Source organism: Channa argus, chromosome 8 (assembly GCF_033026475.1).
Source record: "Channa argus isolate prfri chromosome 8, Channa argus male v1.0, whole genome shotgun sequence".
In the NCBI taxonomy this organism is placed as follows: Eukaryota; Metazoa; Chordata; class Actinopteri; order Anabantiformes; family Channidae; genus Channa; species Channa argus.
In genome coordinates this window covers 12,523,002-12,547,859 of record NC_090204.1, presented here as the reverse complement: position 1 = coordinate 12,547,859, position 24,858 = coordinate 12,523,002, and the positions used below count along the sequence as shown (strand labels likewise).

The following is a 24,858-nucleotide window of genomic DNA, read 5'->3' as shown; positions in this document are numbered from 1 at the left end:
CTGTTTCAACTAACAAGAGTACTCCTAATGACAAAAAGTCTGCTAACTCTAAAAAGGCCACTGGCCTTATGTTCCACTCCACAGTGGAGATGCTTATTTAATTGCTAGGCCTGTATTATGTTGCACTATTGCACATTATTACATAATGGTTCTGTAACCGAGACTATGCTTCCTTAGACACTTAAGACATCCAGAGCAGGAAACCCGGACGGCTCTGTGACAGAAAAAGGCTGTGAAACATGCAGGAAAGATGGCCTGAGTCTGAGTGTTAATTTATGTCTGCCAAAACAATAATAATGAGGGCAGAACCTTGAAAGGAAAAACTGTCCATCTGAGCCACGATAATTCATCCATTACTTGAAAAAACATGTACAGCAAAGGAAACTTTTAAATTGTTAATTGAACCACTTTTGCTTGAGGTTTGAAACTGATTTGCAAAACAAAATTACAAATTAAAAAGGTAGCAATGATTTAATGCATAAACTTAAACATTAAACTGTTGCTTCCACAGTGAATTTGGTTTAATAAAATGTGACAAAATGACAAATCTTAAAGCATATTGTGAAGTAACAAGTAATGATAAAAGAATGATGAGAAAGTGATGAAGTACACAATATCTAGTGCTGCCTACAACAAAAGCATGCACACACACTACTTTAAAGGCAACTGAAGTTCATCTTTCACCCATCAATCTCAGATCAAATCTCTCTTCCCAACTGATCACAGTGCCTAGTGTTAACTGTGGTTTCTTTGGGAGGCAGCACAGCAAGAAGGGAGCGAGGGCTGGTGGGGTGCATGTAGGAGGGGTGGGGGGGAGGGGATTCCTCCCAGTGTACAGCCTTAGTTTCTCTGTAATCAGCCCATCACTGGGTGTGTCTGCATAGCTCCGACCACTAATTTCATTGCCCTTACACCACGTAAAGACTGAGCCAAACCACAGCACAGAGGAAACTCCACTGCAGTCTGCTGCGTGCTGATGATAGAGATTGGTTCATATAGAAGGAATGAGCAGAAAACAGGGATGTATAGATAAATACAAGGTTTAGCTGTAGCAACAAGGTGAAAGCAGTGCAAAATGCAAAATTACGACATGTGCGTTCAGAGATGATCTTTTGCATACCCTGGTTGTTACCCATTACTGTTGCCTTTCTTTCAGTTCAAACCAGTGCAATTCCCCCAGAGAACTGACACTCACTGGATATTTTCTCTTTTTCAGACCAGAGATGGTTGTTGGTGAAATTCCAGAGCATCAGCACTCTCCAAAACACTCTGAGATGCACTTCTGAAATGACCTTGCTGTGTTTTGGCGCTATATAAAATTGAACTGAACTTCAATAATTTCTTGTTTTCGAATAAAGTTGACAGAATGACATTTTCCATGTCTGTAACACATAACAGCTACAAATAAAACATGACACTATAATGTAACAGACACTAGCTTAAGACATTTTTGAAAAATGTTCTAGCTGACACTCCTAGTTTAAAAGTATTTAAAGGATTACATCACTTCTGTTGGACTGATGTAAAGTTGTATTTGCTCTCAGATATGAATGTGTGTGCAGCAGGGCGAGTGTTTCAAAAAAACAAAAACCCAATTACATGGCACAGCCTTTTATGTAGTAAATGTGAGGTAAACACTGTTCCCACAGTGGATAATGAAAAATAAATAAATCTAGTTTTTATTGCTGAAAAGCTAAACATCTCAACTAAAAGTCTTTCTAACCATTTTATACTGTACTTGCAAAAAAAAGTTATTTCATATTGTCCTATTCATTCTCCAAATTTGATTACAGGCATCATTAATCATTAGGTTTATTATAGCAATGTGATGATAATCCCATCAGGACTGAAAGTTATTTTATAGATATTATTTTGTTTATAAAAACACCCATTTATATTAACAAGGTCATGTCTTCAATGTTTTATCTCATCATCAGGCAAAAACTCTTAGTTCACGATTGTATACAGTAAGTACAAGAAAAACAATTAATCCATGAATGTCAGGATTTTATCTTAAAATAAAACAAACCTTTTTTAAGTCACTCAATGGTGTGTCACTTGTTGTGAAACTTAAAAGTAGAAAGCAGTCATTGATACCTTCACAACAGCACTCCGCCACATGACTCAGACCTTCAAACTAGGTCTGATTTTTTCTTGTAAAATCACAATCAAATAAAAACCGAGAAAGAAAATGCCTTGGCATGACTCATCTCTGTTGATAGAGTTGAATTGATAAAAACAGAAAAGGCAAAAGTCTGAAAAAGGAGTGGTTGATAGCCAGAGACAAACACTATGAAAGAAGCCAAGTTCCCCCAGAATGAGATAAAATCTAAAAACAACATCCTACAAGGACGGTATAGACCCAGGGTGCAGCACTTGAAGACATGAGGGGTAGCGAGTCCTAGAACACACTCTGTTTATTCCCTCAGTAAATACACACAGGATCCTGGAAAGATTGAAAGCACATTACATGGGACTCCTCAAGCCACCACAGTGTAAATATGGTGACAAGTCAAAGAAGACTGCAGCGCTGGACACGATGGGAACACCGGGGAATTGAAACCGGTTTTACTTCAACTGCACACACAGCAGCTGAACAAATCAATTTCATTTTCACTGATTACAAATTAAGTTGAAGCTGTAGCTAATATGGTCCGTTAATGTTACATATTAAGACTCACTGAGTTAAGTCCATAACATATGTAAAGTTGTTGCTCTTGTTCAGTTTAACATTATCAACAAACTTTTGGTGAGTAAGATGTTGCATGTCCAGGGGCAGCTGTTCTCAGTATGAGCTCGGTCTTGTTTGACGCCTACCATTGCTCACACTTTCGTAAATAATTTATCTGAAAAGGCAAAGCCAGCTAAACAGGCTCATGCATTTTCCCCTGGTGGCACTTGTTGTCCAGGGAGTTCAGGTGCCTAGCTGTCTTGATCTGAAGCTGTGGTCCTTTCCTGTCCAAAGGTCCTCCAAATGGAGTAATAATATCAGTTGATTTTGTTTCTAAAGCATACAAACATCTGTTCTATGTTCCTTTGCTTTCCAAGCAATGCATCATCCCACAAACTGTTAATCACTGTGGACTTTTGTTTGGTTTGTGAACATTAAAAAAGTCACCAAAAAATGCTTCTGACTGTTTCAAACAGAGACTACAGTGTCAGTGTTTATACACATGTATTAGGGTAGAAATACCTTTGCTGTCACTGAAGCCAGATGATTAATGGACAAAACATATACTGACACCTAGTGGCTGTACTCTGTTTACAAACACTAAGTCAAAGAACCAATGAACATCAGGAAAAGGAGGCTGTCTTTGCAGTTTCCTCAATTTTCAGGATCCAATACATAAAGTGCAAATCAAGTAACTGTGGGAACACTACTATTAAGTGCAGTTTTTACTACTGTCAAGTAACTGTGATGGAGGATAGTTTGAATCACTTGTATAACTTAATAAATAAAAACCAAAATGCTAAACAAGACTGATTTTCCTTAATTTAATGAATATTAAATAACATTCAGAAATGTAATGAAGTAATTTAATTCAGTCATCACTTTATATACACAACAAGTTTTAGATTTCTTAGTAGGAATCGCCTACTAATTTTACATTTTTATTTACAGTCTTTTACCAAAGACATTTTTATCTAATGTTAAAACTAATGTTAAAAACTAACACAACGAAGTGAGATGTTCCTAAATGTATAGTTATATTATACAGTGTTTAACATGACTTTTAATACTATGGTGTCACAATAGGAAATTCTTATTCACTTGTGGCATACAGCAAAAATAAGACATACGTGCATGCATTATTAAAAAACAAACAAACATTATTGTCAATTTTAGAATACGCATCCACTGCACAAACATTAAAGCCTGGCACTTCATGGTACTAGCTTCCAGTATAACTAGTTCATCTTATTGCTACTCTACTTTATCTGATTCTTTTTTATAGCTCTCACACAGTTTGAGTCAACTTAAAACTATATACACAGCAGATAAATTGCCATTTATTATTATCTACCACAACAGAATGACATGAGAAAGAAATAGAAATATAAATATAAAAAAACAAGATACTCTAGTTACAGCCAAATCAGAATAAAAGTTCTGACTCACCTGACTACATCTGGGAGTCTATGTCGTAGACATCATCTGAGGGATCCATGCTGCTTTTCATGTAGTACTCTTTACAGATGATCAGAGGTAGCAGCTTGCCATCTTCATCCTCAGCATAACTGATAGGACTCACAGAGAGCTGCACCAAATGGCTGTACTGTAAATATTAGAGGACTCAGGTAAAACTCACTGTCCCACAGAAGAAAACCAATCCAGTACCAGAAGACTAATGTGCATGAGAAGGGACTGACTTCATGAAATTATTAAAAACAAATGAAACTTGTTAACTATATTATTTAAATAACAGATTATTTAAAAAAAAGGTTTAACCTAAGAAAAGGGACCATCTCAAAATGGTAAAATATTCACACATAAACACAACCCCCAAGGAAAAGACTCAAAAAAAAAAAAAAAAAAAAAAAAAAAAAAAAAACTAAAGCAAGGAGTGGAATGTGTATTTGATGGAGGAACCCGCCTAATCAAGAATGTAAAAGTGACTATCATAGACTCCATGTTGGGTTTAGAAAGCTACACAGTAGTCGTCCTCATCCACTCCACTGTAGCCTTTAGAAAGGTGTAGAAAGGTGTATTGTAGATCATAAATTAATAAAGTTACCATTATTACATATCAATCTAGAAATTTCCCGTAACAGTTAAGTTCAAACATGCTTTTAGACATTGTCACAAATATATTACAACTTTGTGAGGGACCTTTGGCAGATCAACTTAATCACACTAGATGAGAAGTGTCTGATATGCCGTCTTCAGGTCTCTGCACAGATGTGCTGCAGGGTTTAAATCTGGGCTTTGGCTGGGATACTAGTCAGAGACTTGTGCCGAAGCAATTCCAGTGTTGTCTTGGCTGCGAGATTCAGGTAAGTGTTGTGCTAAACTGTTACCATTCTAAACTACCTCCAGAAAATTCAGTCTGCCACAGACGAACTTTACTCAAGTTCTCGACTCATCTCACAGACAATTAAAAGCAAATAGGATGCACCTGATTATAATCTTGTTTTCCACTGCAAAGGGTCTTAAATCTTTTGCAAATTAACTTTTGTAGGTTTTGAGTACCTTTAATAAGGTTAAAAGTAGACTTATGACAGAATGTCAATTTTATTTATTGAAAATTAAATCTACAAGAAATAAAGAATGCAAACATTGTGCTATGAATATTTTTATCAAGGGCACAAAAGATCCAGTACTCTCACGCCTCCCTTTTAACAAATTGTTAATTTTCTAATGAGTCAGCAGCCAATCAGGAAATGAGTTTCAGGGGTCTCCAAGAGGACCTCCAGCCGAGGGGTTATTGCCAAAGGGGTAATGATAGCTATAGCCTGGGTCGCCCGTGGTACAAAGTTACAACCACCAGAAGTATTCCACAATTGGACCGGTTTTTCCCAAAACAGTGAAAATGCACCTATTTCACTGAGAATAACGGTCACACCCAACTTCAGTTCACATGCAGGATGCACAACATTGAGCTTGGCACACAGGAACAGATAGATGAGCCATCTGATAAGCTAATATGATTGTTTGTTTCTAGCTTTGTAATAAAAAATATGCTGTTTGGCAGTTCTAAACATGATATATATTATAAAAAACAACCAAGAAAAGGTCATTTTGTCAGTTTTTTTTTTTTTTTCACATAATTTGGAAGATTTCTGGTCCACAAGTGTGCCTGAGAGTCCATTTTGTTGTTTGGTTCACCTGGCACACCTCCATTTGACTATTATTAGTAAAAAAACACCAAATTAAGGCGAGGATAAACCCAACATTTATACCAACTTTGTGCCTTTGTGTAATTTTGCTTCAGTATCACATACCAAGATTCTGTCTTTTTCTTATAAAACTAGAAAATGTCTAATCTTTAGTGTGGGCCTTACTATTTAGGAATTACAACCATTTTGTTTTGGGTAGATTTTTATTAAAGTAGGACAAAGGAAAGAACAGGACAGTTGTTGTCAAATGTAAGCTTATAAACACCACTACTAATGAAATTCTAACAGAACTCTATAGAACTCTTAACAGGTTACAGAACTATTTAGTCGTTCCTTCAATGAAGCGTTTGAATATATTTTATTGAAAATCCCATTACTGCATGAGCAGTGATGAAATGTTGAAAAATAACCAACAGCTTAAGTTGCAGTTATGGTATAGAAGACCTATTGTCCATCTAAAGCAGGTGGATCCCTTCGAAGGCCACGCAGATGTCCAGTAATGCCATGCTGGAAGGCTGCTTTCACGCATTCATATATTAACACCTATAAAAGGAGTTACTTTATCAGAATTTTGTTTTGTTTAAGTGAAAATATAGGAGCTGTCCTCACCACAATGGGAAGCACAATAAAGAGGAGAAATGGGATCTTTGAGGAGGGCTCGAAGAAACTTTTAAATTGCTAATGCTTAAGAATATTTGAGCGTTGAATGCCACTGTATTACGATAACAATACAACATTATGGAACTAAAATCTGAATTTATAGCATTTGTCATTATTATGGTTTTCTGGGTCTTTGTACCCACAGACCAGTTCATGCCACAACATTAAAACCATCAGGTGGTATTAGAGTTGTGTCTGATCAGTGTATACAACCCCAACACAGCATAAAGACCCCCTTTGGTTGGATGTACCAGCAGAAGGGGATTGACTAAAAGGACTTCATAGAATGTTTTACAAGGGTCATCCTGGAGAGTCCAGGTGCTTCTGTAACACTCTGCAGGGAAAAGAAACCGTTTTCAGCACAGAAAGCTGAAACAAACTAGACAGTAAGCTCAGTGAGCAGTGAGATCATTGACAGAATTGTATTGTACATCCTTAAACACATTTAACATAAGAGACATATAACCAAACCTTTAATTCACTCCAAATGATTTTGGACATCAAGCAACATGTAAGGACTGAGTCTTATGCAGGACGCAGTGGGTGAATGGATCAATATGCAGTATGTTTACTCTTGTTATTAGTTACCTTCCAGACTATCAGTCCTCCCCATGTTTTGCACTCCAGTGCATTTTTCATTGAAACTGTCCATCTTTCCTATGTTCTTTTGGTGTTCAGCAAAGGCAATCTGAAAAACAAAATCTAATGGTAAACATCTTGTTGGTCTAAAGGAAGTTCAATGACAGCTAAAGTAAGAGAAAGTGAACTGAACAAGCTGGTCTTCACCTTGTACAAATAGAACCAGTTTCAGATTATACTGACAAAGCAGCAGACAGCAAAAAGTCTATGGAACTGTACAAACCAGGAGGCCGTTGACCACAGTTGAGTGCAGATGATGGCCATAAAGACCAGAACACACAGCCCCATCTGGAACACAAGCAGGGACAACCATTTGTAAACCAAAGTAAGTATATTAAAAAGCCAGTTGGACTGTAAACCTTGTTATACTATTTATAATAGACTTCTTGGTTGGTGCTCTGACAAAGGTCACGTCTCCATACTGAGGCTACATTAAATCAGTGGAATATATTTGGGTCTGTAATGCATGTTAAAAACTATTTTATATATATTTTATATATATTTTTAGCATGTTATACTACTTTTTTTTAGATAGAATAGATTTAAGGGCATAGGGTTATTGTATTTGTGTATTGTATTCTCAACTTATTTACCTTCCTACTATATGTACAAGCGGTCTTACAGCTTTTTCCTCACCATTTGCGTCTTTTGTGACGGGGTTGTAACATTATCAAATCAACCCAAACCACTAACCTGTCTCTGCAGATCCTCTACATGTCTGCTACAAGATGCCAGCTGAGCCTGGCAGGAGTCCTGAGTGTACTCTCTTCTTTTAGTCGCCACATTGTTATAGTTTGCTGTCTGCAAGTCATACATAACACAAAGGTGTAAGAGTTATATCATAGAAGCTTCGCCCTGTTCAGGACAACACAGATTTTAATAAATGCGCGTTAAATATCCAGTGTCATCCAACCTCAGTAGGTTTCCTCATCGTTTTGGTGGTTGCATCGTAGTTTAACATATCATAAGGGTCTACCCAATCGTCCTCCACCTGCTGTCCCATGAGGGCCAGCGACAGGCTGCATGCCAGGACAACACGAAGCATCCTGGCACAGAGAGTAGAAGCGCTTTCCCAACTACCCATCAGCTGTTAGCTGGCTTGGCGTTAGCTAGCTGAAGTGGAGAAATCCAAATAAGTTGAACAGTTTACAGAAAGCGAAAGTACTAGCAGTTAAAGTCTACTTTATTTTTGGCTAACGTTAGCACCAGTTATGTGAAATCAATACCATTCCAACCTTGAACTGCTGTTAATATGAAGGCATAACGGTCGCTTTCTGATACGCGCTGGAGTGTGAGCCTGGGTTAACTAGTTTGGGTAGTACATGTACATAAAGGCCATTAAACTTCCATTTGACTTTCCTAAATTAAAATGTCTCTCTACTTCTTGCTGAATGCCCCCAGACTTAAAATAACCTTGAGTTCAGATTATGTCATCTCGTTGCTCACACTATGGTAATTGTAATGATAGTCAACCTGTTTTTCCAGAGCTCCTCCAGATGACATCATCTGAAATATATCTCAGTCTTATTATCATATTTTCTTTATAGAGGCGATCTTACTCGTATCCGATGGTCCAACAATTAGTTCACTCCAGAGATCGTTGTATGACGAACATTGTACATTTGTGTTTGTTTCTCAACTTAGCCGATAATGGACTAATTCTACAATACAAGTTTATAAACAGTAGTTTCACATAACAGCTTCATCAAACAAGTTTCTGAAAGTATAGCTAAATCCACAGAACAAGGCAAGAAACCGTGGGCCTCCACAGCTACACACTGAGCTTTTCACTTCTGCTTTCTAGTCAGTTCCTTCGCTCCAGTTACCGTCTCTTACAGTCCATGTATGTTCCTTTCAATACCAGAGCTAAACTGCGTTCTCGTAACAAAACCATTTGACGACAACCATAAAGGTAAACTACAAAGGCAAAGTAGAAAGGCAAACATCAAAGCCATATCATTAGTCTTAATGACTCATCAGTACACATACGTATACTTCTTAATCTAATTAACCTTACAATACCCAACACCAACACAAAAATGAGGAAACTCATACATTCCTCCTTAGTGCTTCTTCTACAACTTTTTTATCAACTTCCTCCATTTTTCCATACAAGTGTCTCATCCCAGTTGCATTGCCATTTATTCTTTATTGTTTCGGCTACATATTCATATTTAGGAAACAGCTATAAATAACCTCTTGAATTCGACCACAAGACCTGCTTTAAGGTACAAGACTGAGACGTAATGAAACCTATGTAGGTTGTAAAGTCTCACAGGAAATGTATTTTTAAGTTAAAAAAATGTTCTCCCTGACCTTTACCTCTGCAATCAATGTTAAAACGGTATCGATTCCCTTGAGTCTGAATTTGAGTTTCGGGAATAGTATATTTTTACATCTCTTTTACTCTGGAAGAATACAGATGCAAAACAAACCTTAATAGCGTATAAAAATCTAAAATAAATAAAAAGTAAGTTACTTTACATATACAGTACCTCTATGTGTATTACTAAGATATACTCAAAATCCAACTAAAATACAAAAAAAAGGTAGGCTACTTAAAATACGCCTATCAAAAGTAAGAGTACTAATGAAGTAAAAAGGAGGAATGAACCCTGATAGTTTGAAATTACATTCCTTGCCAATACAAATGCATTACAGTGTATTGTCTTTGCCACTCTACCAGCCAGCAGGCCATCTCACCTTTCTGCCGGCCCCCTTTTTGCTCACAACGTATGTTACTTACTTCTTCTCTTTTCCCAGGCCTGCTTTGTTGTAGATGCTGACAGATACTGATACTGGGAAAGTCAAAACAAAACAATTAAAACACCATTTTTCCTAGAGGTATAGTTTTATGTCAGCACGCAGGTCCAACCCTGCAGGTGTGACGTCATACCTCTTCAGCTGAGCCATTTTCTCCCTCTCAGAGATGTCCACTGGGTTAAAACTGCCTCTGCTTTCTTCTTAGCCTGCTCCATCTTTTTTAGCATCTGGAAAAATCACATTGAAATGTATTAAGACCTAGAAAAAATAATTTTAGCTATTCACTGATTTCCAGGGAGTTAAGGGTTTTCTAAAATCCTTAACTCCGTGTCTTCAACCGTTTTTTAATTATCTATCATCAACAATTGAACCATTATCATTTTCCCTCATCTTACCCTCCTCTTCTTTCTGCCCTTGGACTCAGCAACTCGTTTGATGGGTCGGGCATCGACCTCCTTCCCTTTCTGGTGTGCCTTGGGAAATTATTCAATTTCACCTAATTGGTCCAAAAAAAGTTTTAAAAACGCATTAACTGTCTGCAAATAATATCCCATTGTCAAGTGTCTGTGTACACCACTTCTTAACCCTAACTGCAACTTAAGCTGTTGGTTATTTTTCAACATTTCATCACTGCTCATGCAGTAATGGGATTTTCAATAAAATAAATTCAAATGCTTCATTGAAGGAATTACTAAATAGTTTTGTAACCTTTTAGACTTCTATAGAGTTCTGTTAGAATTTCATTAGTAGTGGTGTTTATAAGCTTACATTTGACAACAACTGTCCTGTTCTTTACTTGATCTACCTTTGTAAAAATCTACCCAAAACAAAATGGCTGTAAATCCTAAATAGTAAGGCCCACACTAATGACTACACATTTTCCAGTTTTATAAAAAAAAGACAGAATCTTGGTATGTGACACTGAAGCAAACGTACAGAGGCACAAAGTTGGTATAAATGTTGGGTTTATCCTCGCCTAAACATGGTGTGGGTTTTTTTTTTTGTGACTGAAAATAGTCAAATGGAGTTGTGCCAGGTGAACCAAATCACCAAATGGACTCACAGGTACACACAGAAAATCTTCCAAATTATGTGAAACATTGGACTTTCAAAATTGCGCCAGGTAACCAAATGGCTTTATTGATGTTTAGAACTGCAAAACACCATATTGTTTTAATACAAAACTAGACACAAAACAATCATATTAGCTTACCACCTACCAAAGCAACCCTTTGCATTTCATTTAAGACTCTGCTAAAGAATCTCATGCCGGATTGCGTGAAAGTTGCCGTGAGATGGTTTTATTATCTTGTTTTGTTCTTTAAACTGAATGGAAGCAAAGCAGAATATTTTTGTCTCATGACTGATTCCATCAATGGAGTTTATGTAGATTTTGTATATTATTAAAGGACAATTAGGCAGATGCTTCTTTCATATTACTTACTTGTTTTCAACAAATGGGATTTTTTTGGTTGCTGACATCCGTCATAAGTTCATGTGGCTTTAAAGTAACACTGGTGTTTCTTGTCCAAAACCACACAGACGCATTTAAAAGGAAATCCTCATCCTCCTGTTTTTTGTGAAAAGGATTTATTTTTGTCTTCATTTTTACTTGAATTTGAGTCTCACTTTGATTGAACTGTGATCAGATATTGCTAATATAAGGCCAAAAAACACAGCGAACACTCACAATGGCATGTCAGATCCTTAACAGGTGTCATATAACCTAAGGTATTTTGCAACATCCAGACTGAAATCAGTTGAGAGCTCTTTTGAATGACAATGAGGTGGTGCTCTGGACTCACAGATAAACCCTAACGGCATGAGTTTAAGGAAACATGTTTCTTTGATTTTATCAGGTTGAAAGCATGCTACAGCTTGTCTTAACATCTTAACTTGGTGACACATTTAAGGATCTTAGTGACTCAGTGTATTCCTGGTATAGTCATTCAAAAGTCCCATTTCTCAATCTCAACCCTGCTGTGAATAATTGTAAACGTAATGTTTTACTGAACACATATGACATCTCTTGTGTACTGTAACATTTTATATAATGTTAGGACTGTACATTAGTGAAAGTTCAATGTGTGCAGGTAGCTTAAAAAGTACAAATGAAATTTTTGGCTTTACTGTAATCTTTACTATTGGAGAAATATGTGATACCTAGCAAAGGATGATGCCGCAGTCATTGTGTTTGCAGCATTAGTCAAGTCAAATGGACACAGAATTTAATTCTTTGGTAACAAACTCATATGATTTCTAGGCTCAGGAAATGTCTCTTTTTGGTTTTAGTCTCAGTCCCCAAACTTATGTTTCATGTTCGGTAAGAAATTAATTTGGGGTTTCACTTTTCTTTTTACACAATCTTGCTCATGGAAAGGTATCTTCTCTACACTTTCCAGGACCATTTTTCCACCACAAGATGAATCGTGCAAATCCCATTCCCAGAATCATCCTCTTCTCTGAGCCATCTAGTCTGGAGGTGTCAGCTAATCAGTATGATGTCATCACTTTCTGGAGTTCTAAAAAAAAAAAAAGAAAAAAAAAATATAAGCATGCTTTCAACATGTGGGATCTAATAGGGAAGAGGAATCAGAAAATTTCTTCAGGTTAATAAGCATTTCTAACTACTCAGATTTTCTATTCTAAAATATTAATTTATGTATAACGTGGCTAAATAAGCAAGAAATTAAAAATAAAAGACTGTCATGACTGTATAAGAGACAAAAATATGGCATTTGTTAAGATTAGTGAAACATCAAAACAAAAAAAATTAAAAAACCTTCAATTCGCAGAAACTGGTCCTTTCTTTAGTAAGACCGATGTGATTTGACAGAATTTAAGACAGAGGGCTGCTACATTGGCAGTAAATCTGCTCATTTCTTTCTCTGCAATTAACTATAGCTAAAAATCTCAAAAAACTGGAAAGGACACCTATAATTGCTCAGAGGTAGTTTTCAAACAACTTTTTAAAAAAAATAGCATTCCAAAATCTAAGGAATTCCGTTGATTGCCAAATGTGACAGAGAAAACAACACAACCAATCCAATATCAAAAATACCTTCCACTTGACTAATTAATAACATGAGTAAAAAACTTGCAGCTGAAATGATTTTCATCCCAACTGGAATAAAGTATGGTAGGTGATCCCATTTTTCAAACTAAGCCTAATTGAATGTAAAACTATGATACCCCTACTTGTTAGTCAGTTTGTTTAGGGTTTTCACATCCAACTTGTTCCCAAAGGTCACAGGACTTTAAAGTCAGCTACTTGCTTCATTATTAATAGCATGTCAGACAGTTTAACACACACACTTTGTCAAATTAATTTCGTTTTTTGAGTATTTTACAATTCAGTGTAAACATATACTACATTTAACATTTAGACATTGAAACCCCTTCATGTAACAGACAAATTACACAAGTTCATTACACACAATTTGACATATCAGTTCCCAATAATACAGTATAAGCTAATACAAATGGAGGCTCCTCAACTTGTTCTCCAAACAAGATAACTTACTGCTATGAACGTAAGTAACATTAGGAAGTGTCTAAATGTATGCAGATGAAATTTCATCCAGTACGACATTAAGGTGTTTGTCCTAAACGCTGATCTAATTTTTGTATTAACAGTGAGACGGACACTGATAAGAATAAAAGTTAATCAGGTCGGATACTTCAAATGACTGCAATAACTGTCTGTTTCAACTAACAAGAGTACTCCTAATGACAAAAAGTCTGCTAACTCTAAAAAGGCCACTGGCCTTATGTTCCACTCCACAGTGGAGATGCTAATTCAATTGCTAGGCCTGTATTATGTTGCACTATTGCACATTTACATAATGGTTCTGTAACCGAGACTATGCTTCCTTAGACACTTAAGACATCCAGAGCAGGAAACCCGGACGGCTCTGTGACAGAAAAAGGCTGTGAAACATGCAGGAAAGATGGCAGAGTCTGAGTGTTAATTTATGTCTGCCAAAACAATAATGATGGCAGAACCTTGAAAAGAAAAACTTTCCATCTGAGTATAGATTCACAACTCTATACAAATGAGTAAAAATTTATTTTCTGGAATACACAGCTTTTTACTCTTGATCACATAATGAGCTCACGTTTGGGAGAAGGATTGTGATGAAAATAAGAAGATCAACTTTCACCCATCAATCTTAAATCAAATCTCACTTCCCAACTGATCCCAGTGCCTAGTGTTGACTGTGGTTTCTTTGGGAGGTAACACACCAAGAAGGGAGCGAGGAAAAAAACAAAACAATAGATGTTATTAAAGCACCATAACATTACTATCAGGACTATCATACCTTCGGCAGCAGCACATCAAAGTGTCTCTGATGTAAACGTCTCTGTGACTGCTCTCTTCTACAATGGGAACATCTTTCTGTTCTCTGAGGAACTTCTGCAGGTCTGTTGGTGGGAATCCATTCTTCTGGTAGTTCTGTTACAGAAATGCTACAGTTAAAACATAGTGCATTTCAAATTACATGGCACAGCCTTTTACGTAGTAGATGTGAATTAAACACAGTTTCCACAGTGGATAATAATAACAACAAAACAAAAACAAAAAGTTTAGATTTCATTGATAAAAAGCTAAGCATCTCAACTAAAAGCCCAGTCTTTCTAACCATTTTATAGAATACTTGCTGTAGGGTTAAATTTCACATTGTCTTATTCATTCTCCAAATTTGATTATAGGCATCTATTGATCATTAGGTTTGTTATAGCATTGTGATGATAATCCCATCAGGACTGAAAGTTATTTTATAGAGATTATTTTGTTTATAAAAACACCCATTTATATTAGCAAGGTCATGTCTTCAATGTTTTCTCTGATCATCAGGCAAAAATTCTCAGTTCACTATTGTATACAGTTATACCTGAGCATATTTGGCATTTTATCTAAAAAAAAATACTTTTTTTAGAGTCACTTTCTGTTTGTTACTTGTGAAACGTTTAGTACAAAGTATTCATTGATACCTTCACAATAGCTCTTCACAGAGATCACAAACAGTGTGTGAGGGCAGCACTATCAAGTGGATTTTCTGTCAACGAATTCCCTTTTTTTGAAGTAGTGTGAGGCCCAGCTTTCGCTTTACTCAGCTAATGTAAAAAGTACCTTGATAGTCTCATAGGCATCTGTGATGAGGGCAATGAAGAGTGACAGCACCATGTAGATGAACAGGGAGATGAAGGAGTAGAGGTACGCCCGGCTGAAGAACCACACCAGCGTGTTTTTGTCCTTCAGCTGGGCAAAAGTGGTGAACATGTCGTCACCGTTCAGCAGGGAGAACAGGCACTCGGCCACACGACTCAGACCTTCAAACTAGGACACAAGAACATTTTTTTCTGATTTTGGCTTGTGAAATCACAATCAAATAAAAACTGAGAAAGAAAATGCCTTGGTATCATCCCTGTTGATAGAGTTTAATTGACAAAAACATAAAAGGCAAAACATAGATGTCTGAAAAAGGAGTGGTTGATAGCCAGAGACAAACACTATGAAAGAAGCCAAGTTCCCCCAGAATGAGATAGAAAACATCCCACAAGGACGGTATAGACCCAGGGTGCAGCACTTGAAGACATGAGGGATAGCGAGTCCTAGAACACACTCTGTTTATTCCCTCAGTAAATACACAGAGGATCCTGGGAAGATTGAGAGCACATTACATGGGACTCCTCAAGCCACCACAGTGTAAATACCATGACAAGTCAAAGAAGACTGCAGCGCTGGACACGATGGGAACACCGGGGAATTGAAACCGGTTTTACTTCAGCTGCTGTGTGTGCAGTTGTACAATTCAATTTTATTTTCACTGATTACAAATTAAGTTGAAGCTGTAGCTAATATGGTCTGTTAATGTTACATATTAAGACTCACTGAGCTCAGTCGATAACATATGTATAGTTGTGGCTCTTGTTCAGTTTAACATTATCAACAAACTTTTGGTCAGTAAGATCTTGCATGTCCAGGGGCAGCTGTTCTCAGTCTTTCTCACAGTATGAGCTCGGTCTTGTTGGACGCCTACCATTGCTCACACTTTCGTAAATAATTTATCTGAAAAGGCAAACCCAGCTAAACACGCTCATGCATTTTCCCCTGGTGGCACTTGTTGTCCAGGGAGTTCAGGTGCCCAGCTGTCTCAATCTGAAGCCGTGGTCCTTTCCTGTCCAAAGGTCCTCCAAATGGAGTAATAATATCAGTTGATTTTGTTTTCTAGAGCATACAAACATCTGTTCTATGTTCCTTTGCTTTCCAAGCAATGCATCATCCCACAAACTGTTAATCACTGTGCACTTTTGTTTGGTTTGTGAACATTAAAAAAGTCACCAAAAAATGCTTCTGACTGTTTCAAACAGAGACTACAGTGTCAGTGTTTATACACATGTATTAGGGTAGAAATACCTTTGCTGTCACTGAAGCCAGATGATTAATGGACAAAACATATACTGACACCTAGTGGCTGTACTCTGTTTACAAACACTAAGTCAAAGAACCAATGAACATCAGGAAAAGGAGGCTGTCTTTGCAGTTTCCTCAATTTTCAGGATCCAATACATAAAGTGCAAATCAAGTAACTGTGGGAATAAGGACCTATTAAGTGCAGTTTTTACTACTGTCAAGTAACTGTGATGAAGGATAGTTTGAATCACTTGTATAACTTACTAAATAAAAACCAAAATGCTAAACAAGACTGATTTTCCTTATTAATTTTGAACATCTTTATTAATTTTTATTTAGCTATTTATTTTTGTCCTTTTGGCTTATCCCGTGAGTTCAGGTTCGCCACAGCGGATCATTTTCCGCATGTGATTTGGCACAGTTTTTACGCCGGATGACCCTCCTGATGCAACCTTCCCCAATTTCCAGCACTGCACAGCTGGGGATGGGAATGGGCTGTTGGGGGTTCAGTGTCTTGCCCAGGGACACTTCAACATATAGCCAGGTCCGGGGATCGAACCCCTGACCCTGTGGTCCGTGGACGACTGCCTTACCAACTGAGCTACAGCCGCCCCCTTTAATGAAGATTAATTAACATTCAGAAATTTTATCAAGTAATTTAATTCAGACATCACTTTATATACACAACAATCGTACATTTTAGATTTATTAGTAGGAATCGCCTCATTTATCACATCGCCAAAGTCTTTTTTACTAATTAAGTTAAACGTTAAAAACTAACACACACACACACACGTCTCACTATACTTATAATGACATTCATAGCATAATACAATTCCTATCCCCTAGCAAAATGTCCTCACAACTAAAGGTATCGAAACCAAGTTTGTCTACACATGAAAATAAAGACATGCATGCGCACACACACGGGTGTTCCCTTATATCTCATTATTGTGGCCTCAGCAGTTCAGTAGGAACAAACAGGCGAGGTCACTAAAAGAGACGTAATACTTCCCTTAATTTCCACCACTCCTGACAGTACTGCTCATATTATAGATCCAGAATAGCAACTGCTCAACATAAACCCAACATAACTTCTAAGTTATTACTGGGTCTGGTTCGTTACCTTTTCATGGTACGGGCCCAGTACAATCCACCCACAGAAGGTGTAGCCGAGGTAGATCATACCAGCACAGCAGCAGAAACGCAGGACCTTGGGGAAGGCTGCTTTCATGGTTAAGATCAGCACCTAATCAAACATACATGACCAAATCATGAAAAATGGCTCAGACATTTAATTAAGGATACAGGGGTAAAAAAAGCGCAAACACTATTTGTGATAATATTTAAAATCACTAAAAGGTTTAAAATCTTCTTCCTGAGAAAGAAGAAACTGACTGACAGAGACTCTAGTAAATGTATTTAATACATCAGACTCTTCTGTACAGTAAGTCAAGTTAAAGTTTACATACTTATTAGATAACAGTCTTAAAAACTGCCTTCATAGCCAATGTTGAGTGAGAAAGGGCCTTGTTTGGAAAAAAGGAATAAGGTTCGGACTCACATTATATTTCTGGAAGTATCCCAGGTATCTGATCACGCCAACCCACACCATTAGGGTGGATGTTCCCAGGAAGATACTGCAAACATCGTAACTGGTTAGACTCTACAGGAGAGAGAAGAAATACCAAATGTACGTTTGATCTTAGTCTTGTCTTATTAAGTTAGATGTATAAGTCCTCTAGGACAAAAAAAAAAACATTGTTAGTCTCAGGACTGTGGGTTCAGTTGTACCAAGTACACGTGTGCTTGTTGCGCCCTTGATTTTAATTTTCTAACTACTTTGCTATTCTACTACTGAATTACTTGAGATGTTAAAATACCCAAGATACTTCAACATCAAGTTTCACCATTTATTCAAAATGGACAAAGTCAGGAGTGATTCTCAACAGCAAACTGAAAGCATCAGTCTGGGGGCAGTGCATATTAGGGAAGAGCCTTTGTTATCGTTGGATAAACAATAAACACAATGGTTACAGTAAGGATGGACAGACAGATAAAAACGGTGTTCTAGTGTCCACATTAAGTCATTTGGCTCCAAAGTCCACCAAACACTGAGGAATGCTAGTCCCATTTTATTTATCACTTGCTTAATAAATAACAGGATGGGAAATCAAAGGTGATGCTGTTAGCTCGACATTACAAAGATGTTGGCTGCTTCAAAGGTTATACTTTAATTCAGTTTGGCTGTCTTTTATCTCTATGTGACTAATTCATTTCAAGAAGTTACCTTTTGTGGGAAGGAAACGCTTAACTAGGACTCTAGAATGATTAACTTTACCTTTGCCTGTATTTCCATCTTCAGTATGGATCCAGTAATGGCCAAGAGGTCGCTAACAATAACCAGCACATACCAGCCATTCAGAAACTCGCTCTGATCATCCTCACAAACCTTACGATTATAGTTCTCATGCAAGAACCGGGAGAATCTCTGAAAATGCAACCATGCAAAGTCAGTGTCTTAAGAAGAAAAAAGACAGCATCACATTAACGTGTGACTGAATGTAAACACTATATTGGCAACAAAATGCATCCAACTGTAAAAAAATCAAACAATTTCTATGATTTGAACGTATAGATATTAGGACTGTAGTAAGGTTTACATTTAAATTTTTTGTGCTTAATGTGCCATAGGAAAGCGTTGGGAAGCAACAAGACAAAAAATAAAAACGGATGACCTGCAGTAACCTGACAGCCAATACGATGGAGCGGGTGCAGAGCACAGCTGACGTAAGGCACACCAGGATGACGAAGCCGTCAAACACCAGGAGATAGTGTGTGTTCTTCTGAGCTGAAACAGAGGTAAGTGTGTGTGTGTGTGTGTGTGTGAGATGGTGTTATCTCTTACACAACTCCCTAACATTCATTACCGATAAGTACAAGTTATCAGCAGGAAAACGTATCTTTCAGGTCCTGAAACTGGAGTAAAAGGCATTTTGTGTTTTTGTTTTCACTTTTTTAAAAGCCCAGGCTGTGTGATATTAGTTACAATTCAGTTAAAAATTAAAAATGAAATTACAAATAATCAGTGTCAGAGTTTCTAATATTAAATGATGCATACTTTATATTACCCCTCTTTTTGAAACCCATCTTCTAATACAGGCTATGGAAAATTCTGTTATTGTTTTGCCTCTTTGTTTTAATTTAATTCTAGATTTTAATTGATTTCTTTTTATATTTCTACATTATGTTAGACAAGTCCAGTTTACCAGTCCCAGATATCTTCCAGTCTCTGCATCTGCTGCTCTGAACATCAGTGTCCAGGAATATTTTTACCTTCCCGCTGTGACATTGGTTGTCGAATGTTATCTAGGGACAGAGCCAAAGGAAAGAACAATAGTAAAACAATGTATAAAGTTGTAAAAATCATATTAAACCCTGTGTGAGCAACAGTAGTCCAGTGTATATTCTGTTTTTTAATATATGACTTCTATGCTCAGTACTGTTTGAAGCTATTGTGGAAAGCAGGCACAGTCTCCTTATGATGAGAAGCAGTATACAGTGTAGATCTTTACCTACTCATGTCAATTTATAATAACAGAAAAGACTTTAACCGCACAGTGACGTAGAATGAGTAGCAGTCCGGTAACTCTCGTGACTGTACTGTCTGTAGATTGATCCCCTTCAGCTGTAAGGTTATTTTGATGTCAATGAGCCTGAAAAACAGGTGGAAGTTGGTTTAAAAAGGTGACCTTTATGATGCATATTAGGAAAAAAAACCCAAACTGTTAGCAGCAGCTGCTGCTGTGTATACCTGTAAAAGTCCAGGTCAAAAAAGGATGAATTAAGGGTTCTCCACTGTTGTGCAGTTTTAGGATCAAAAGACATACAAACTGAGAGGAAAAAAATAGATCAGTCAGATGTTCCTAAATGTATAGTTATATTATACAGTGTTTAATATGACTTTTAATACAATGGTGTCCCAATAGGAAATGCTTATTCACTGTGGCATACAGCAAAAATAGACATATATGCATGCATTTCTCCACAATTATTAAAAAAAAAACAACATTATTGTCAATTTTTGAATACGCATCCATTGCACAAACATTAAAGCCTGGCACTTCATGGTACTGGCTTCCACTATAACTAGTTCATCTTATTGCTACACTACTTTATCCGATTCTCTTTTATGGCTCTCACACACTTTGAGTCAACTTAAAACTAAATACACAGCAGCTAAATTGCCATTTATTATTATCTACCACAACAGAATGACATGAGAAAGAAATAGAAATATAAAAACAATGTGCTCTAGTTACAGCTAAAAAACTGTAGCACTAAGTTGATTCCCCAGTCTGGTAGCATCTTGCAGGTGGTAATATCAGAATAAAAGTTTTGCCTCACCTGACTCCATCTGGGCGTCTATGTTGTAGACCTCATCTGAGGGCTCCATGCTGCCTTTCATGTAGTACTCTTTACAGATGATCAGAGGTAGCAGCTTGCCATCTTCATCCTCAGCATAACTGATAGGACCCACAGAGAGCTGCACCAAATGGCTGTACTGTAAATATTAGAGGACTCAGGTAAAACTCACTGTCCCAGAGAAGAAAACAGGTCCAGTACCAGAAGACTAATGTGCATGAGAAGGGACTCACTTCATGAAATTATTAAAAACAAAATAAGCCACAAGTTATTTTAAAACAAAAAAAGGGTTTAACCTAAGAAAAGGGAACATCACTATTCAAGCTCAAATATTCACACATATACACAACCCCCAAGGAAAAGACTGTAAAAAAAAAAATCAAAAGCAAGGAGTGGAAAGTGTATGTGATGGAGGAACCTACCTGATCAAGAACATAAAACAGACTGTCATAAACTCCGTGTTGGGTGTAGACAGCTACACAGTAGTCGTCCTCATCCACCCCACTGTAGCCCTTAAGGAAAAGGCTTTTGATGGCCATCGTGGTCTCCTCCTTATAGGACACCACCAGTTGGTTGTTAAGGCCGAACAGGATGAGCTATGAAGAAAAGACAATTTACGTTATTTAAATTTAAAATAATGCTGGAATTATTTGTACATCTGGATGTGTACTTTTATATAGTACTCGTATTAGTTGTCTGTGGTTGGTCCATTTCAAAAGTTATTGTTCACTTAATACAGTTTATCAGAACTAAAACCATTACCCGCTGCATTATCTAACAACATGTTGCGAACCCTCTTTTGTAATTTCCACTGATTTGGACTTTGTCCTCACCAGATCACATACACACAGACTTTCGAGCCAGTAGCAAGAATGTAATATTATATTACTTTAAAACCTGCACAGAGAAAGATTAAGACACCAAATACTGTACACCCAAGTAGTACATTCACTTAACTTCAGCTACAGCAACACCCCCCAAACCCCACCAGCCATTTACAAAATAGAGGAGTTCATAACACATTGACAGTTCATGACATAGGTTCATAGCAGGAAGTGATTATATAAAATTTAAAAAGCTAAAAAAAGTTACTTCAGAAGGGTGTATTGTAGATCATAAATTAATAAAGTTACCATTATTACATATCAATCTAGAAATTTCCCGTAACAGTTAAGTTCAAACATGCTTTTAGACATTGTCACAAATATATTACAACTTTGTGAGGGACCTTTGGCAGATCAAGTTCATCCCACTAGATGAGAAGTGTCTGATATGCCGTCTTCAGGTCTCTGCACAAATGTGCTGCAGGGTTTAAATCTGGGCTTAGGCTGGGACACTCGTCAGAGACTTGTGCCGAAGCAATTCCAGTGTTGTCTTGGCTGCGAGATTCAGGTCAGTGTTGTGCTAAACTGTTACCATTCTAAACTACCTCCAGAAAATTCAATCTGCCACAGATCATCTCAAGGACAATTAAAACAGGATGTACCTGATTATAATCTGGTGTTCCACTGCAAAGTGTAAATTAGTTTTTGTAGGTTTACCTTTAATAAGGTTAGTAAGTAGACTTATGACAAGATGTCAATTTTATTTATTGAAAATTAAATCTACAACAAATAAAGAGTGCAAACATTGTGCTCTGAATGTTTTTTTATATCAAGGGCTCAAAAGATCCAGTACTCTCACTCCTCCTTTTTAACAATTTGTTAATTTTCTTATGAATTTAAATATATACCAATTAATTGTCCATCTGAATAATTTTCCATTTTTATTTATGAAAAAACTAAACTAAATTCTGTCTCTGTTAATATGACAACAAGACCCTGCCAGAAAGCAAGTTTCATACTCATTTTCTGATCTACATTAAACCAGCACATACTTGTGTGGTGATCATGACAATTTTTAGAATCTGCACTCCCATTTTCCAGGGCTTGTGTCGTCTGGCCCTGTACTTCTCACACGGGCTCATGAAGTAATATCTCAGATCATCTCTCAGGTTCTCCTCTTTGATAATGTCAGGAGTTGTGACAGAGCTGAAACACACAGACACAACATCAACATCACACATCAGCTTTGAGACAAAAAAAAAACAAAACAAAACAAAAAAAAAAACAGCCTGTGTCTGACATGGTGCTGGAGAAAAACTGATGGATGTGAGACAGGAGGATTTTTCTGAGGGGTTGCTCAACCTTTACCATGTTTTCCTGTAAAGAGGTCAAACACTTCCAGTGAAGGAAAACAGAAGTAAAAAGTGTGAGTGCAGTTATTCTGTGGTTGTTTTTTTTTAATTGAGCAATGCATTTCAGTGCAACGCAGCAGGTTGGTCACTTATGACAGGAAGACGTCCACATGCTGAGCACACTGGTTGCATTCATAGAGCTGCTGCCTGGGTTTAAGTCCAAGGTTAGCTCGGTTCACCTTCAATATTTCCTTACAGACTCTGTCTCCTCAATCCTTTACAGGACTTTATTTTACTATACTAGAAATTAACTTTGTCGTTGTTAAAATTATACACTTTAGATGTAGTTTAAGCTCAATGTGTGGCCTTAAAAAGCTGTGTAAATGCTGTTAATATCCTGAATCAAGTAATACATTACTTTTTTTCTTTAGGGTGAGACAAAAGCATTTTGAGGCGTATGGTTCATTTGAGACCAAACATCCGACGGTCAACACCAGTTTATTATTTCAAAAACACATTTTCGTTGTTTTAAGCAACAGTTATTAAAAAAAAAATAAAACTTACCTAAGTGAATTGCTCCTATCCAGATATCTAACCAATAATTCCATGTTTGATTATCTTCACCCATTAATCGATGCGTTCATGTGCATATTGACAAGCTTAACAAGCAGCGGGTTTCCTCAGCTGAGGTTTCTGTTTGACCAGGCAGCTTCCAGTCAGCCAATCAGGAAATGAGTTTCAGGCGGAGCACAGGTGCCCAACATACGGCTCGAGGTCCTCCCGGGGTCTCAGAGAGGACCCGCAAAGGCTTACACGGGTAAAAAAATAAATAGGTTAAGCAATTCTTCAATCCTGTATTTAACGAGTAAACAAAAACTACATTTATAGTTATTAAGAGTTTACCACTCATTCTGATATGTTTCATCGTGACTGTGTGTAGTTTAAACAGATCATATTTGGAGATCTGTCTACAGCATCACTAACACTAATATACCAGGTTGTATTTAATAAACCAAAACATCTTTTATCTCTTTAGGGTTTTTTTATTTTTTTTTTTGTTATTATACTCACACAGTTTTTGTATTTACCATTGTGACAACACTCTTGACACCATGTTGTTTTTGTGTGCACTTGTGTGATGGATGCAGGACAAAATATTAACTGTCAACATTGTTGCTTGATTTAATATTTGCAAAGATATGTGCAGTATGTGGACTTAGCTCAGGCTCCTGAACCTGCTAGCAGGCATTATTGGACTGTTGGTCTTTGCAACAAAACAATTGTAGCCCTGGTATGTGTGCACATTCATTTGTGGGTACTGAAGGATAAGTTAAGACCATAAAACCAGCTGGACAGATGTCTTCCCTCTCTCAGCACCACATATAATCATCTGTCTTTCTACAACAAAAATTATTAACTTTTGTCCCTCAATACACTTCAGAGCCAATTCTTATTAAAGACAAACGTTGCAAAATAAATGAGTTTATCTGAACTAAATTGAAACAAAGTCACATTGGGCCTTTGGGGTTTGCAGGTGGTTTTCATTGGTCTGTCAACATTTGTGGACAATGTTTGAACAGATCAACTGTCCCTTTACCTTAGTAATCTTAAGGAAATGAGTCTTGGGTGTGTTACAAATTACTGTTGACCAGATGTTCATTTGCATTCATGTGTTTCTTCATACGTTGGAAGTGAAATGCATCAGGGTCCAATTAATGGTTTCATTTGAGCTAAAAAAAAAAAAAAAAAAAAGACTACTTACAAGCACCTGCAGAATTACTTCCAGTGCCAGAGAGGACTCTGACTAAAGGACTGAAAAGACAAATGTCAAGGTACTGTGTCTCAGCTGCACCTTTCTTGTGATGAGTGGGTGGGATTTTCCTGTTTGTCAAACAATGTATAATTCATCACAATAACATAAAAACACATATATGCTGTA

General features: G+C 37.1%; 2 protein-coding genes across 5 annotated transcripts; both read right to left on the bottom strand.

Annotated features, from left to right (window-relative positions):
• Nucleotides 1-6,037: 6,037 nt before the first annotated feature.
• Nucleotides 6,038-10,870, bottom strand: LOC137131950 (chloride channel CLIC-like protein 1). 4 transcript variants are annotated; one of them, XR_010915055.1, is made up of 8 exons: nucleotides 10,296-10,870; nucleotides 10,034-10,127; nucleotides 9,884-9,935; nucleotides 8,051-8,250; nucleotides 7,831-7,938; nucleotides 7,285-7,425; nucleotides 7,087-7,186; nucleotides 6,038-6,832 (listed from the first exon to the last, which is right to left on the bottom strand). XR_010915055.1 is itself a non-coding variant. In XM_067513860.1 (4 exons), coding segments are annotated over exons 1-4 (345 nt in total). In that variant the 5' UTR covers nucleotides 8,222-8,366; the 3' UTR covers nucleotides 6,038-7,185. The 4 variants fall into 4 exon arrangements, 1 of the variants encoding a protein (XP_067369961.1); XR_010915056.1 differs by lacking the exons at nucleotides 9,884-9,935; nucleotides 10,034-10,127; nucleotides 10,296-10,870 and adding an exon at nucleotides 8,373-9,620; XR_010915057.1 differs by lacking the exons at nucleotides 9,884-9,935; nucleotides 10,034-10,127; nucleotides 10,296-10,870 and having other exon boundaries at nucleotides 7,361-7,425; nucleotides 8,051-8,366.
• Nucleotides 10,871-11,007: 137 nt separating this feature from the next.
• mcoln2 (mucolipin TRP cation channel 2) lies at nucleotides 11,008-24,817 on the bottom strand. Its single transcript, XM_067513855.1, has 15 exons — nucleotides 24,682-24,817; nucleotides 23,484-23,727; nucleotides 22,620-22,773; nucleotides 21,166-21,339; nucleotides 20,726-20,882; nucleotides 20,133-20,211; nucleotides 19,938-20,034; nucleotides 19,588-19,687; nucleotides 19,057-19,169; nucleotides 18,660-18,809; nucleotides 17,883-17,984; nucleotides 17,445-17,567; nucleotides 15,035-15,241; nucleotides 14,223-14,356; nucleotides 11,008-12,422 (listed from the first exon to the last, which is right to left on the bottom strand). Exons 2-15 carry the CDS (start codon nucleotides 23,525-23,527, stop codon nucleotides 12,386-12,388), a joined length of 1,671 nt encoding a protein of 556 aa, XP_067369956.1. The 5' UTR covers nucleotides 23,528-23,727; nucleotides 24,682-24,817; the 3' UTR covers nucleotides 11,008-12,385.
• Nucleotides 24,818-24,858: the final 41 nt, after the last annotated feature.

Excerpts from the sequence above, each read along its gene's own strand:
- LOC137131950 (XM_067513860.1), bottom strand. The coding sequence starts at position 8,221 with ATGGGTAGTTGGGAAAGCGCTTCTACTCTCTGTGCCAGGATGCTTCGT. Across the intron at positions 7,939-8,050 it reads CGATGAGGAAACCTACTGAG|ACAGCAAACTATAACAATGT; the intron begins GTTGGATGACAC and ends TATGACTTGCAG. Across the intron at positions 7,426-7,830 it reads TAGAGGATCTGCAGAGACAG|ATGGGGCTGTGTGTTCTGGT; the intron begins GTTAGTGGTTTG and ends CTTGTGTTCCAG.
- mcoln2 (XM_067513855.1), bottom strand. The coding sequence starts at position 23,527 with ATGGAATTATTGGTTAGATATCTGGATAGGAGCAATTCACTTAG. Across the intron at positions 18,810-19,056 it reads TGGCTGTCAGGTTACTGCAG|AGATTCTCCCGGTTCTTGCA; the intron begins GTCATCCGTTTT and ends TTGCATTTTCAG. Across the intron at positions 14,357-15,034 it reads ATGCCTATGAGACTATCAAG|AACTACCAGAAGAATGGATT; the intron begins GTACTTTTTACA and ends TTTCTGTAACAG.